General features: G+C 39.9%; 2 protein-coding genes and 9 non-coding genes across 11 annotated transcripts; 7 read left to right on the top strand and 4 right to left on the bottom strand.

Annotated features, from left to right (window-relative positions):
- Positions 1-153: 153 nt before the first annotated feature.
- On the bottom strand, positions 154-225 carry trnaw-cca. Its single transcript has one exon. It is a non-coding gene; the product is annotated as a tRNA-Trp (tRNA).
- Positions 226-838: 613 nt separating this feature from the next.
- Positions 839-910, top strand: trnac-gca. The gene has a single exon. It is a non-coding gene; the product is annotated as a tRNA-Cys (tRNA).
- A 131-nt stretch (positions 911-1,041) lies between these two features.
- trnac-gca lies at positions 1,042-1,113 on the top strand. Its single transcript has one exon. It is a non-coding gene; the product is annotated as a tRNA-Cys (tRNA).
- A 2,303-nt stretch (positions 1,114-3,416) lies between these two features.
- trnaw-cca lies at positions 3,417-3,488 on the top strand. The gene has a single exon. It is a non-coding gene; the product is annotated as a tRNA-Trp (tRNA).
- A 400-nt stretch (positions 3,489-3,888) lies between these two features.
- On the bottom strand, positions 3,889-3,960 carry trnac-gca. The gene has a single exon. It is a non-coding gene; the product is annotated as a tRNA-Cys (tRNA).
- A 134-nt stretch (positions 3,961-4,094) lies between these two features.
- trnac-gca lies at positions 4,095-4,166 on the bottom strand. Its single transcript has one exon. It is a non-coding gene; the product is annotated as a tRNA-Cys (tRNA).
- Positions 4,167-4,421: 255 nt separating this feature from the next.
- Positions 4,422-4,493, top strand: trnaw-cca. The gene has a single exon. It is a non-coding gene; the product is annotated as a tRNA-Trp (tRNA).
- Positions 4,494-4,888: 395 nt separating this feature from the next.
- On the bottom strand, positions 4,889-4,960 carry trnac-gca. Its single transcript has one exon. It is a non-coding gene; the product is annotated as a tRNA-Cys (tRNA).
- A 222-nt stretch (positions 4,961-5,182) lies between these two features.
- Positions 5,183-5,254, top strand: trnaw-cca. The gene has a single exon. It is a non-coding gene; the product is annotated as a tRNA-Trp (tRNA).
- Positions 5,255-5,691: 437 nt separating this feature from the next.
- Positions 5,692-7,063, top strand: LOC121948099 (basic salivary proline-rich protein 3-like). The gene is made up of 5 exons (XM_042493365.1): positions 5,692-5,731; positions 5,813-5,871; positions 5,948-6,181; positions 6,310-6,909; positions 6,996-7,063. Exons 1-5 carry the CDS (start codon positions 5,706-5,708, stop codon positions 7,043-7,045), a joined length of 969 nt encoding a protein of 322 aa, XP_042349299.1. The 5' UTR covers positions 5,692-5,705; the 3' UTR covers positions 7,046-7,063.
- A 2,366-nt stretch (positions 7,064-9,429) lies between these two features.
- Positions 9,430-14,659, top strand: LOC121948345 (smoothelin-like protein 1). The gene is made up of 5 exons (XM_042493723.1): positions 9,430-9,682; positions 11,383-12,047; positions 12,145-12,259; positions 12,421-12,572; positions 14,034-14,659. The coding sequence occupies exons 1-5, from the start codon at positions 9,602-9,604 to the stop codon at positions 14,413-14,415; spliced, it is 1,395 nt and encodes a 464-aa protein (XP_042349657.1). The 5' UTR covers positions 9,430-9,601; the 3' UTR covers positions 14,416-14,659.
- Positions 14,660-15,098: the final 439 nt, after the last annotated feature.

Raw genomic sequence — 15,098 nt, 5'->3', positions numbered from 1 at the left:
GGTTAACTGGGCCTACTGAGCACTTTCCAAATGTCATGCAGAGATGGATAAACATTTCAAACTTCCATTTGTCACACAGGCATTAAGCAAGGTGCATACTCAAGCTTAAACCTCAAAGAATCAGCTCTCCTGATTGTTAGACAGAGAGCTGTTTGACCTTGACGTGATTTGAACACGCAGCCTTCTGATCTGGAGTCAGACGCGCTGCCGTTGCGCCACAAGGTCTGCTTTCAGTTCTCATGGGACTTTAAAAGGGATGGCACATTAATACAAAAATTATCTGTGTTTGGCTTTATAGGTTGGTAATCAATGTAAATAGTTTAGCCAGTGATGGATGAACTACTCAGGTCTTAATTTATTCAGTAGCACCAATATAAAATGGTAGAAATACTAACAAGTAACAATCATGTATTGAAACTTAAGTAATTGTTCAAACATTTTAACATCAAAATATACTTAAAGTATCCTACAAAACGTAATATAAAACTAATAAAATAATACATGAATATAATATATGAATACAATAATTGATTGAAAGATGAGTAAAACCCTAAATAAACATAGTCAAAATATTTTTGAAACAGACAACTACAGACAGACTTGAACCTTAAACTCCAGCATGAGAGAACAAAAACTATCACTGTGTTTGGCTTTATAGGTTGGTAATCAATGTAAACAGTTTAGCCAGTGGTGGATCACAGATTCCTTAATGTAAATGCTCTTAAATAGCGACAAGCTCGAGTGGAGCTATGACATGCAACAACAAAAGCTCTTGAGTTTCAGTTAACTGTAATTTTTCCTCAACACATATTTGGTGGCAGATTCTCTTAATGCTGGTGGGGGTATAGCTCAGTGATAGAGCATTTGACTGCAGATTAAGAGGTCCCCAGTTCAAATCTGGGTGCTCCCCCTGTGGTGTTGCTCCTGTCAAAAACACACTCTGTCTTTTCTATTGTTCATACATACAATCAAACCCCTCTTGCTGTGGTGGATGCCAAATCAATGCCTTCATTATCACTAAGCATATTTAGTGCAGACTGTGGGGGTATAGCTCAGTGGTAGAGCATTTGACTGCAGATCAAGAGGTCCCCAGTTCAAATCTGGGTGCCCCCTGTACTAACATGTTCTCAAACCTTTAGTCTCAATAATCAGCCACAGCCTGTTCACCCACTACCATGTGGTTAAAAATACAGAAGTATCCACTGCCAAACCAGCAAGGGCAGCTTCTTTTCCCAAACTGCGGGAACTTGAAAATGACAAATAAATCTCCCTTCTACCTTCAACTGGAAGTCAATCATGTCTTAACGTGGAGTACACACACTGGGTCAGCCCATTAAGAAGCTCAGGATTCAATCACTAAGAGAAATGAACACTATTACCACATGTGTTGCTCTGGTCGAGAGGGTGACGACAGCAGCACATCTGTTTGGTCAGCATGCAAATCTAAGTGCTACTGTATAAAGGTTAACTGGGCCTACTGAGCACTTTTCAAATGTTATACAGAGATGGAAAGAATATCTTAACATTCCATTTGTCTCACAAACAGCCAGCAATGTGCCTAATGAAACCTAGAGCTCAAACAATCAGTTCTTCAGACACACAAAGCTGTTTGACATTGACATGATTTGAACTTGTCATGGTACCTCAAAAGGGATGGCACATTAATGCAAAAACTATCAGTGTACGATTTAACATTGAGCTAATGTTTTCTCTTCCACAGAGGATAATCTAGAAGGTAATAGACACAGACAGTTTAGCCAGTGGTCAATGAACAACTCATGTGTTTAACTTATTTAATAGTACTAATATGAAATGGTAGAAATACTTACAAGTAGAAGTCCTGCATTGAAAATGTAACTTAAGTAAAAGTCCAAAAGTTTCCCAGAATAACCCACCAAAAATGTGTTGTGTGAAAAGTTGCAGTTAACTGAAACTCAAGAGCTTTTGTTGTTGCATGTCATAGCACCACTTGAGCTCATTGCTATTTAAGAGCATATACATTAAGCAGTCTGTGATCTAAAATTTTCATTGCAAACGACTGCATATCTGTTATTGTTGTATGAATAATGAAGAACTTGAAGCTGAATGGATTAATGGCCGTCTTTGGCGCCAATGGACATGGACAGCAAAGAGAGAAAGAGGATGAGACTGAAGTTGCAGAAAGTTCACATTCATCATCCTGCAGAGACACAGAGTTTCCTACACATTGAAAGATGTTGCGGTGTTCTTTAAGATGTGCTAGAGATTCAAGTGGTTCTCTCCCATTCACTCACTCTGACAACATGAGAACATCTAATTGTTGTGTCCAAAACTTATTTGAGCTCATAGAGTCTTCTGACAGACAGTGCTTTATTGATGGAAGGTTGTGAGTTTAAAATCCCACCCGAACTGTTTCTGGGTTTCTTCCTTCGACCTCCATAAAGGCGTCTCATATTGTGAAAAGACTGTTTCAAAACGACACTCAGAGCTGATCAGACATACTCATGTCTGATTTAGTTAATTGTTAATGAAGGTGAAACTTTTTAAAGGGATTAAATTCTATTTAGTACATTCAAAGAAGTTTTTGGACTTAAGTAAATAAACCTTTAAATACAAAGATAATCCAATAAAAACCTTCTGAGAAAGGTGAGATCAGATTTGATTTGAAGACAAAAAAATATCTTTGAGGGGTTTTTAAATTTCTTGAATTATGGACATAACATATAAATGATGATTTTTTTTTTTTAGAGTGTCTTTGTGGCTAAAAGGTTATAGTGCATAGCTCATTATCCCAATTTTGCTGGCTCAAATCCAGGCAGTGACCTCTGATTGTCAGGCACTTTTTACTTCAAATGCAGAAATATTGACTCTTTAATGACTTTTGACTCAATCCCGAGGCACTATATTCACATAATCATTGTTGATGCTTAATCAACATTTGTTTGCATGTGTGTATGGGCAGTTGGGTAACATTTTATAAATGCAAAAAAAAGCAAAACAGATGTGGTGGATGAATGGTTTGTGTGCAAGACTCTCATGCTGGAGTTTAAGGTTCAAGTCTGTCTGTAGTTGTCTGTTTCAAAAATATTTTGACTATGTTTATTTAGGGTTTTACTCATCTTTCAATCAATTATTGTATTCATATATTATATTCATGTATTATTTTATTAGTTTTATATTACCTTTTGTAGGATGCTTTAAGTATATTTTGATGTTAAAATGTTTGAACAATTACTTAAGTTACATTTTCAATACATGATTGTTACTTGTTAGTATTTCTACCATTTTATATTGGTGCTACTGAATAAATTAAGACCTGAGTAGTTCATCCATCACTGGCTAAACTATTTACATTGATTACCAACCTATAAAGCCAAACACAGATAATTTTTGTATTAATGTGCCATCCCTTTTAAAGTCCATGGGAACTGAAAGCAGACCTTGTGGCGCAACGGTAGCGCGTCTGACTCCAGATCAGAAGGCTGCGTGTTCAAATCACGTCAAGGTCAAACAGCTCTCTGTCTAACAATCAGGAGAGCTGATTCTTTGAGGTTTAAGCTTGAGTATGCACCTTGCTTAATGCCTGTGTGACAAATGGAAGTTTGAAATGTTTATCCATCTCTGCATGACATTTGGAAAGTGCTCAGTAGACCCAGTTAACCTATACTGTATATAGTGGCACTTCAATTTGCAAGCAGACCGAATAGATGTACCGATGACACTGTGGACCGCCACACTGTCTTCTTTCCCTGGACCTGAGGGACATGTGATGATGGTGATGTCTGCCCTAAATTATGGGATACTTAGCTTTGTAGCTGGATGACCCAGGGTGTGTAGCCTAATCACTGTTGATGCATGACTGCACTCCAGTTGTGGATGGAGACTAAAGATTTGAGGCCACATCAATACAGGGGGCACCCAGATTTGAACTGGGGACCTCTTGATCTGCAGTCAAATGCTCTACCACTGAGCTATACCCCCACAGTCTGCACTAAATATGCTTAGTGATAATGAAGGCATTGATTTGGCATCCACCACACAGGGCGAGAGGGGGTTTTGATTGTATGTATGAACAACAGAAATGACAGAGTGTGTTTTGACAGGAGCAGCACCACAGGGGGCACCCAGATTTGAACTGGGGACCTCTTAATCTGCAGTCAAATGCTCTATCACTGAGCTATACCCCCACCAGCAGTAAGAGAATCTGCCACCAAATATGTGTTGAGGAAAAGTTACAGTTAACTGAAACTCGAGAGCTTTTGTTATCGCATGTCATAGCTCCATTCGAGCTCATGGCTATTTAAGAGCATTTACATAAAGGAATCTGTGATCCACCACTGGCTAAACTGTTTACATTGATTACCAACCTATAAAGCCAAACACAGTGATAGTTTTTGCATTAATGTGCCATCCCTTTTAAAGTGCCGTAATAACTATGGACAGACCTTGTGGCGCAATGGTAGTGCGTCTGACTCCAGATCAGAAGGCTGTGTGTTCAAATCACATCAAGGTCAAACAGCTCTCTGTCTAACAATCAGGAGAGCTGATTTTTTGAGGTTTAAGTTTGATTATGAACCTTGCTTAATGCCTGTGTGACAAATGGAGGGTTAAGATGTTTATCCATCTCTGCATGACATTTGAAAAGTGCTCAGTAGGCCCAGTTAATCTATATATAGTGGCACTTTGATTTGCAAGCAGACCAAATACATGTACTGATGACACCGTGGACCTCCACACTGTCTTCTTTCCCTGGACCTGAGGAACATGTGATAATGGTGATGTCTGCCCTCAGTTATGGGATACTTAGCTTTGTAACTGGATGACCCAGGGTGTGTAGCCTAATCACTGTTGATGCATGACGGAACTCCAGTTGAGGATGGAGACTAAAGGTCAGAGGCCACATTAATAGAGGGGGCACCCAGATTTGAACTGGGGACCTCTTGATCTGCAGTCAAATGCTCTACCACTGAGCTATACCCCCACCAAGAGTCAAAGAATCTGCCACCAAATATGTGTTGAGGAAAAGTTGCATGTCATAGCACCACTCGAGCTCATGGCTATTTAAGAGCATTTACATTAAGGAATCTGTGATCCACCACTGGCTAAACTGTTTACATTGATTACCAATCTATAAAGCCAAACACAGTGATAGTTTTTGCATTAATGTGCCATCCCTTTTAAAGTGCCATAATGACTGTAGACAGACCTTGTGGCGCAACGGTAGCGCGTCTGACTCCAGATCAGAAGGCTGTGTGTTCAAATCACACCAAGGTCAAACAGCTCTGTGTCTAACGATCAGGAGAGCTGATTCTTTGAGATTTAAGTTTGATTATGCACCTTGCTGTGAGTCTGTGATCTAAAATTTTCATTGCAAACGACTGGTTCTCTGTTATTGTTGCACGAACAATAAAGAACTTGAAGTTGAATGGATTAATGGCTGCAACACCAAATCAAATGAATCAAACTCATTTCTACATAGTGACATAAATCTGTTTAAATAGCGAGAAAATAAGTAATGCACTACATTAAGCGTCAGCTATAGGAAGCCAGCAACAGTTTGTACCTGGCTCCTGTTGGATAATTGCAGAGTTTTGATCCACCTGCTGAGAGTTGCTCAGCAGCAGCTGTCCATCCTTAACTTGTTAAGCTCTGATTGGTCAGAGCTGATCTCTTGCAGCAGTTAAAACTCTCCACATCTGAAAGGCTCTTCAGTGTCAGCATTCACCATGATGACTGCACGTTTCTTCTCAGGGTGAGTTGCGGGTTTTCTGTGAGTTGATTGGTTACTGGGTAACACTTGTTGATGCTGTTGTCTTGTTTTAAATTGTTTCAGGGCCTCCCTCTTTGCTCTGCTGATTGTGGACATCTGCTGCCTTCCTGTTAATAAGAAAGGTGACTCATCTCCCATCCAGTAAAACTTTGTGCTTCAGTTAAATTCACATCTGATCTTGTCTTCTCTTGTGTCCAGGCTTCAATCCTGGTGCTGGGTCAAACAGTGGTCCCACTAAAGGCGTAGCACAGCCATCTCATCCGGCTGCACCACAGCCGGGGGCCAGTGTCCCTCAGCCTGCAGCACACAGCGGACCGGCACCGTCTGTTGGGTCTGGTTCTGCTTCTGGACCTTCTTTCTCAGGATACAGGGATGCTTCAGTGGGACCAAACCCTGCTGTCTCTACTGCTGCTCTTCAACCTGCTCCACACAGTAACAATCAATGCTCAGTGTTCTTTACTTGTTGGTGACCTGGTTTAATATTGGGCAACTGATATCTAAACTTGAACAGAAATTCATCATGCATGAAATTCTTGTGTTGTCTACATCCCTATTCCCAGATTTCAAGTGGTTTGTTGCACCTCCCAGTTTCCCTTCTGAGCGTGAGGAAATGCCCACTGCAGTACGCGCCGTTGCTTCCAGTAAACCTCAGCATGTGAGTCCACCACGACCAGTGTACCAGGCTGGAGAGTTGTCCCACTATGAGCACAACTTTGAGCATGGCAACTATGAGGGCGAGACTGAGGAACTTGGCTCACTTCCTCCTCCTCCTCCACCACCTTATGCCATGGATGAAGAGCCTACTCCAGAAGGCTACACCAGTGAACCTCGGCCAGACCCCAACATGGGTGCAGGTTATTGGCTCCCTTATCCTTACGACATGATGTTCCTGACTGGCCAGTATCCTCCAGGCACATACACTCACTCCAGCAGCAGCTACGAGCAGGGCAGAGACCACTGGCAAGACGATCACTATGTGAGATACCACGATCCCTACTCCGGTCCTGCACAGCAGATGGTGATCCCCACTGGTGACTCTGCAGCCCTTGAGAGCTATGAGGATCCCAACACACCTGTGATGGCTGGTTACGGACAAGGTGGCTCCTATGGAGGCTTTTGGGCAGCCAGGCCACAGCCAAGCTGTTGGTCACAGCGTGAAGGTATGTTTGTGTAATGGTGCGTTTGCCCAAATTGCTGCCTAGGTCTTGTAACTTGCACTGATGTTGCTCTTTTCCTGTCTTTTCAGGGTGGATACTAAAATGTGGATCCCTACAGTGTGAACAGATTTCTGATTAAATAATTTGTCTAATCCTATGAGTGTTTGACAATTATGTACTCATGTCATCTCCTAAAGTTAGTAAGTTTCCTTCCACATCAGTAGCTGCATCTTGTGTCATGGTCTCCTTGCCAGCAAAGTCATCCTGGAATGGAGTCCTCCAAAATTATAAATGCGAAGTATGGGTCCCCAACATTAGGAAAGTTGAGCATTTTGCATAATTAACCTAGTTTTATAAATGTGCATAATTGCATATACTGACATTATTTCAGCCACTGCTTGGCCATTTCTGAGATTATCTGGTGTTGGGGTGCCTTTTGGATGATGAATTAATTTCTGATCAGTTGTAACTGGTGTAAATGCCCTGATAACTTGGGATATCATTCAAAAAAAGAGACTGACTTTATATTTCATTTGCAATGCTACCTGTCTCTTACATTTACCAACTGTATCAACTCAGTGTGATCTATGAATTCAAATGTAAACTTCAAGCATTGCTCTGTTCATGTGTTTACAAATATCGTACTATTTTTAACTAAGTTATTTAAATAATTCCAAATACATTAAATGTAGATGACTAATGTCGTCTGAATAAAAATGGGACTTAAGTCAGCCCAAATGCAGTTAAAATAGGCAGACACCTGGTTTTAAACATAACATTTGAATTTCGAAAAGATTAAAAAATGGAAGAAAAAAAAAAATCAGCCCCCTCCAACTGTTTAAGCAGTGGCTGAAATACTGTTAATACATGCTATTATCCACCTTTATGCAAATTGGGTATATAATGCAAATTGCTCAACAAGTAAGCATCTGGCAGTTAATGTTGGACCTATACCATGCATTCATAACGTAGAACTTTGGGGTACTCAATGTTTCCAGGTTCACAATGGGGCTTTATAGGCTAGCAAATGTACTATACCAGTAGACCCCCAGGTGCATACATGCTCCAGCCTCTCCACGACTCTGTTTGAAACATCCATCACCACAAACTCAATCGCCCCTTCATCCCCACACCTTGCCCACACCCCCATCTCATACATGACCCTGATGATCTTAGGGTCAAATTCATTCCCTGGCCTAAGACTCTCTTATCATTCTCATCCCATCAAACTCAACCTTCTCCTTACGATCCCTGATGCTCCAGTAGACTGCTTTTCTACCATACATCAGGCATGGTCTTGTTAGTGAAGTTCCCATTCCTGTTCTTGTTTTCAGGGATTTTTGCAGTTATTTCCTGTTTTATTTTGGCTCTCACCTGTGTCTCTAGTTTTGGATACCTCACTTCCTGCCCTATGTCCCACCTTTGTGATTCTTTTCCCTTCCCTGATTAGTTTCATCTGTCCCTCATTATCCTCCCTCTCTTGCATTTTTAGTTTATGTGCATCCCTTTTTGTCTGTGAGAGTTTATCATCACTGTTTTCTCGCAAGTGCAATTTTTTTTTGGCCAGTTTTGTTTTTTAAATGGATTGACGTCTTTGTACGACATTCGGATTCCTCTAAGACATTAACTCTGCATTGGGGTTTTTTGAGTTGTGCTTTTGAGTCTCTCCTTTGTTGATGTGTGTACTTTCTAATAATTTTGGCTTGGTCATCAGTTGATACCTAACACTAATCTAAAACCTATAAATACAAACATAAATAACAGGAACATATCAATAAAATAATCAAAAATCTTTGTAGATGTTTAATGCAAATGGGACTTTAAATTAAAATATAACATTATTATATGAACTGAATCAGTAAACATAAAATTGTATTGAATAATACAGCTCCCTAGTTTAAAAGTAACACAATTTGCCTGCCAGCAGATCTAAAGCTCACAAACACTTTATATCTTGTTTGTTTATTTGGATAAAAGAATAGAATAGACATCTTTAGATGTAGGGAATTATGTGCTGTACAAGAAATATTCTGCATAGATCCAACAAGCTAGATATAACTTAATATACAATAACAATAATAGCAGTTAGTGAACATTAGAGCTGTTGACAGAGCTTGACCCGCTGCTAACCCCCGGTTTCCAGTCTTTATGCTAAGCTAAGCAAATTATCTCAATAGCAATTATAATTAACATTATATATTAAGAGCAAAAAGGAAGTTGGAGTTTGTTTGTTTGTCTGTCAACATGTTTAATGAACTCCATGCATGCACCCACGTGTGCATTAGTGTGTACAGCCACGGTTTCCACAGCAGATGCAGCTGTCTGGCCCATTGGACTGCGCCTATATCACTCTGCCTCTATTTCGGGACCTCATGTTGTTTGAAAGGTCAGATAAAGAAGCATAGGCATCCTCACAAAGCAGAGGGCGGAGGTGTCGGGTGAAGAGGGGTGAAGGCGGATATCCAAAATCCAACACATGCATCACAAACACGGGGGCAGTGCTGACAGAGAGGGGGAGACAGGGAAGCAGAGTAGAGTAGTGAGAGGCAGAGACACTGAGGAGGATTCACCTCTGACTGAATGAAAACTTTCTAGGGACGATAGAAGTGATCATTTAGGAGTTCTGGGACATAAGTTTAAAAGAAAGTCTGATTTGACCTTTGATTTGGTGGATAAAGAGACATTTCTGGACATCATGGATGAGGAATCACCCAGCCAGGAGACATCTGAGTCCACAGAGACAACCAGTCAGACTGACACCAACAACAACAACCAGGTCTGTTTGTTTGTTTGCTCGTTACATTAAATTGAAACGTAAAAGTTTATACAATGACCGGTGTCACATTATGTTCCTGGAAATGGTAGGCAGTGTATTTGTAGCCGTGGCAGGTGTTGTGTTTGGACAGCAGGACAGTTAAAGTGGCTGAATTTGCTGCAGCCACCTGTTTGTACTCCTGCAGGACGTAATACTCTGAGGCACACAAGTTATGTAAAGTAATGCACACACAACATGGAGTTTCCTATTCCATCTGATGAGTCACCGGTGCACTGCCTGACCTGGTGTGACTCTACCTACAATGACATTTTATCCGATATACAGTATTTCAGATGTTATTACATTCATATTTCAAAATTTAAATGCTGCAAACAACATTTTGTCTCAATGAGGTCTGATATCACTGAAGAATTCAGTGAGGATTCAAAGAAAGAAGTGACTAATTGCAGTTTTCTTCCTTAAATGAATCATATCTAAATGTAGAGAGCCAAAGGGGAGTCGTTAAAGTTGTCGTTTGGATTAAAATGGTCTGTATTTTAGGTAAATTTTCCAACTGAATGTTCAACCTCTCAGCTGTATTTAAATAAGTGAGATACTCAACAAATCCCAGAGCTTCAGTCTCACATTACATTATGCTCTTTGGTTTGAGGAGCATGTGGAGTAAAGTGTGGACACTAATTTTAGTACATCTTACATAATGTTACCATACAATCACAAGTCATGCTGTTCATAATTCACACAAGACTGATATCAGATTAACTGAAATCAGTCTTTGTTTTCTTTTCTAATCAAACATATTTATCTGTTTTGTGAAACTGGAACAGGACAGAAGCAGGATGACAAGAACGCATCGGGCCTCTGCTTGTGTTTGTCCTTCAGCTGATATTGATAAATACTGTTTGAGATCATTTATTGTCAGTGTTGTGTGGGTCATAGCAAATATCTCAAACATGATTTTAAAAAACTCAGTACAGTTCTGAGGAGACAGAAAAAACTCAGAGCCTCTTGATGGTTGTCATTTGGTATCTCTTTGTACTTGTTTTGAGTCTTTTTATGTCCATTTTGTAACTCTTTTTGTTTCTTTGTGGGGTTTTTAAATGTTTTGTAATTGTTTTGCATCTTTTTAAGGACATTTTGCATCTCTGTGGTTGCTTTTGTCTCTTTCTGGTTGCTTTGCATCACTTTGTATTTATTTCAAAATATCAAGGCATATTTGTCAACAGATAAAAGCAGGTGTGAATTGCAAATATCTGTAGAATATCTGAATATGTAGCTGATATGTTTTTAAAAAAATTATTTTTTTTTTGGTGACAATTACTGAGTGCTTAAACACAAAACCACTTCTTTAGGGTTAGGAATACACTGTGTTTAGGGTTTAGATACCCGGTTTTGATGCCACAAACATGGCAGGAAAGGTCCGAACAAAGTGTGAAAAATATCCGCTTTTGCTGTTTGTCGATCGTGAACAGTGGTCCTCTGCTGTCTGCTGCTTGGCAGCTGTCTCACAGAGGTGTCATGACATGCACTATCCCCCTTGTCCTCCTGATTAAAAGCTCAGCTAATGTACATGTAATGGTTAGGCTACTGTGCTGGGTACAGCCCAGTCACCAGAATAAAATGCATGGTAACGTCTTTATCAGATATCATTTGCAGATGAATTTCATGCATAATAACTTTATTTCATGTTGCTTGTCCTCCAGATAGATGAGCCAGAGCTGGAGGAGAGTAAAGACCCAGAGAGAGAGCTTCCAACAAGGAAGACACTCGAGGGTCAGGGGGTAATGGAGGTGGGGGAGAAGGGGGAGGAGCATCCAGTTCCAGAACAGGAAGGAGAAGAGGAGACCAGCACTGGAGATACAAACAAGGCCCAAACTACTCCATCAGAGCATCTTGAAGGTGAAGCCGAAGAAGATGGACACGATAAAAACAAAGCCTCCACTGATGTCGAGGTGAAAGATCCTGAAGCAACAAGTGGAGAAAAAGACGGGGAGGGAGAGGGGAAGGAAGACAAAAAAAGTGAGCGTGTGGATGAGGTGAAGAGCTGCGAGACTGGGAAAGATGGAGAGGAAAAGACAGACAAGAACAAAGAGAAAAAGAAGAGTGAAACAGAAGAAAAGCCAAAAGAAGCAGAAAAAGATATGAATGAAAAAGCAGCAAAAGGGGCAGAGAAGAAAAATCAAGCCGAGGAAGAAAAACTAGAAACAAAAGACAAAGGAAAAATGAAGGAGGCAGAAAAGCAAGCAAAGCCAAAAAGAAAGAGTGCTCCTCCCTCCTCTGCTCTCACACGACCGAGACCATCTGCACGCTCGATCAGAGCAGCTGCAAAAAACGACATCATTGCCAAGTTCCAACAAGGTGCACCAGAGTAAGTCAGTGTGATACCCAGTCACTCAAAATAACTGACAGTTTATATGGTCTGATTGAGTTTTCATCAGAAATTGTGCAACATTGTGATGTTTTAGGACACCAATACCCCGCAACTTCAAAATTCAGAAGTCAGCTACAGCTGGAGCTATGGGAGCTTCAATCAAACAGAAGATGCTTCAGTGGTGTCGCAACAAGACTCGCCGTTATGAGGTGCGTTCAACATACCATCTTCATCACCAGATATCCAGATTTGTCATTTAGATTTGGGACCAGAGAACTTAAAAATAATGTAACTGAGCGTCCGTGTAGATATGCTTTGCTCTGTCAGTCTTTTCATTTGACATTGATGTATGTGACCTTTGACCTTTTAGGGTGTCGACATAGAAAACTTCTCATCCTCCTGGAGCGATGGGCTGGCGTTCTGTGCTCTGATCCATCGCTTCTTCCCTGATGCTTTTGACTTCAGCACCCTGAATCCAAAGGAGAGAGAGAAAAACTTCACCCTGGCCTTCCAGACTGCAGAGTACAGTACCTCTCTCCATAACAATACATAATACAATAACAACAATAAGACAAGAAGGCTACTGAGCTCTACAGGGAACAAAGCAGCAGTTTTTAGAGAGCTAGAATTCAAGGATTAGTGTTCATGATTTTGGAGGATATATTGGCAAAAATGGAATATGATGTAATAAGTATGTTTCTTTAGTGTAAAAGCACTTGAAAAAAATAATCGTAATGTTTTTGTTGACTCAGAATGAGCCATTTATATCTACATAGGAAACTGGTTCTCATCTGCAGAGTCTGCTATGTTGGACCACCATGTTTCTACAGCAGCCCAGAAGAGACAAACCAAACACTGACTCAGGAAAGAGTCATTCACATTTTTGCATTTTCACGTCAGCCACCCTATTTAACAGTCCCATCAAGACAGGTCAGCATTGGAAAAACACTGATTTTCAATGTGAAACCACTTTATTCAGTGTTTTTACTACCTTAAATCTCTGGGTGTGTTTGTTTTTGAGATGAAGAAACTAGTGCAGATAAATCAGTGCACAAACCGTTAAAAAAAACCTCCTGAACAATGAACTCTGAAGGAATCCTAACCGGGAATGCACACTTTGTACATGGGAGAAGTTTTAGCTGGTTCCAAAGTGCAATCCTCACTGCTAGATGCCAGCTTATTGGAAGTTGTAGCTGTCTGGCCCGCAATTATTTTATTGTCACTGCTCTTATCATATCTTTTTTTTAAGGAAAAGTTTGGGCTGTACAGTCTGCTCAGCACCAAACATCAAACAGACACCAGCTGGCAAAGACAGTCAAGTATTTAGCAGGAAAAGAGTCAAATATTTCTCTCAGAAGTTGGAAGAAACCAAAACTAACTAAAAGATTTAAATTTGGACTTACATTCACCCGGTGGCCAGAAACAGGACTCCAAATAAAAAATAATGTTGCTCGTAACTGCTGGATGTGTAAATAAGAAACTGCTTCCTCATGTTTGCCATTTTAATGTAAAAGATGATGTCAGGGTTCATAACTTTTCTCTGATTCACCCTCCAAAAAACAAGTTATTGTAGGTTTAAGAGTGCACATTGCACATAAATAACAAATTGAACCTCTTACACCTAATATTTTCAAATCCTGTATCTGACTGAAGGTCAGGATGTCAAATTCATCTGAGAGAACAGGAATTAACTTTGGGTGCAATTTGCTGGATAAAAGTTTTTTGTCAAAGAAGACAAAAATTGACTCTCTTTCTTGACAATGATTTATTTATTTCGTTTATTCTTGTTTTGCACATTTAAAATGACTATGCCAACAAATGAATAAGAAAGTCAGGACTATCTCTATGTAAGTATTTATCATGTCACTTCACTCCTTTTCTTTTCTTTTCTCTTCTTTACTTTACTTTACTTTACTTTACTTTACTTTACTTTACTTTACTTTACTTTACTTTACTTTACTTTACTTTACTTCCCACTCTCAGGTCCCTGGCTGACTGCTGCCCTCTGCTGGAAGTGGAAGACATGCTCATGATGGGCAAGAACCCAGACCCCATGTGTGTGTTCACATATGTCCAGTCCCTCTGCCATAGCCTCTCCAAAATCGAGAAAGAGAGGAAAGACAAAGAAAAGGAGGAGAAGGACAAAAAGGCCGGTGATGAGAAAGAAGAGAAGGGAGAAGGAGCAGCAGGAGAGGTGTCACTGGAGAAAGAAGAGGGAGAGTCTGCTGAGGACGGGACGATGGAGAGCCAAGAGGAGAAGCAGGGAGAAGATACAGAGACAGAGGCAGCTGGAGAGGAGGAACATGCACCAGGCAGCTGTGAGATGGAGGGAGATGGAGAAGTGTCAGTCAAGGCAGAGTCCTAAAAATACTGACAGCAAACACAAAGACTGAAAAGACCAAAAGAAATGTTCTGTACTTCAATGAGTAGCCGAAGTCTTAGTTTGGTGTTGGATTGACTAGTGGCAATGTGATGTTATTTAGCTGTATGTTTGTGTGCTTTTGTATATGTTTGTTTTGATCACATAAAACTTAAATCTTCTTCCATTTGCTGTGTATTTATAGAAAAAAATGAATTAAATGATGGACTTGCGAGATTAAAAAAGTTGTTTGTGCAACAAGTAAATCTTTGTTTTGAAATAATAATGTTAAGCCAGAAAACTAGGAATGAATTATGACAGTATGACAGATGGTGTATTCAAGGGCAACAACAATGGGTTATCTTTTTTGCCAGAGAGACAGATAACAACAACGACAATAATAATAATAGCAATATTAATAATCATTATAATAATGATAATAGACTTTAATGTGATTTACAAAAAAAAAAAAAAAAAAAAAAAGATAGACAATAAGGAAAACCATTTAAACACAGTTTAAACATTTTACAACACTGGGCAAAAGGAGCTACATGAGAAAGAGTAAAATAAGTAAAATTAAAAATTTTAAAAAGTTAAAGTTTGTATATAAATAAGTTTTAAGAAGTGACTTACAGAAGCCAGTTCAGGCTACAAAGCCTGGGAAAGCACATTTATTAAAGTAGGATACA

The sequence above is a fragment of the Plectropomus leopardus genome, chromosome 9 (genome assembly GCF_008729295.1).
Source record: "Plectropomus leopardus isolate mb chromosome 9, YSFRI_Pleo_2.0, whole genome shotgun sequence".
Classification (NCBI taxonomy): Eukaryota; Metazoa; Chordata; class Actinopteri; order Perciformes; family Serranidae; genus Plectropomus; species Plectropomus leopardus.
This window is presented reverse-complemented; position numbering and strand designations above follow the sequence as displayed.

What these genes read in the sequence shown, in the direction of transcription:
- LOC121948345 (XM_042493723.1), top strand. Translation starts at nt 9,602, where the DNA reads ATGGATGAGGAATCACCCAGCCAGGAGACATCTGAGTCCACAGAGACA. An exon ending in ACACCAACAACAACAACCAG is followed by an intron (nt 9,683 to 11,382) that starts GTCTGTTTGTTT and finishes CTTGTCCTCCAG; the next exon opens with ATAGATGAGCCAGAGCTGGA. An exon ending in TTCCAACAAGGTGCACCAGA is followed by an intron (nt 12,048 to 12,144) that starts GTAAGTCAGTGT and finishes GTGATGTTTTAG; the next exon opens with GACACCAATACCCCGCAACT.
- LOC121948099 (XM_042493365.1), top strand. Translation starts at nt 5,706, where the DNA reads ATGATGACTGCACGTTTCTTCTCAGG. An exon ending in ACTGCACGTTTCTTCTCAGG is followed by an intron (nt 5,732 to 5,812) that starts GTGAGTTGCGGG and finishes AAATTGTTTCAG; the next exon opens with GGCCTCCCTCTTTGCTCTGC. An exon ending in TCTTCAACCTGCTCCACACA is followed by an intron (nt 6,182 to 6,309) that starts GTAACAATCAAT and finishes CCCTATTCCCAG; the next exon opens with ATTTCAAGTGGTTTGTTGCA.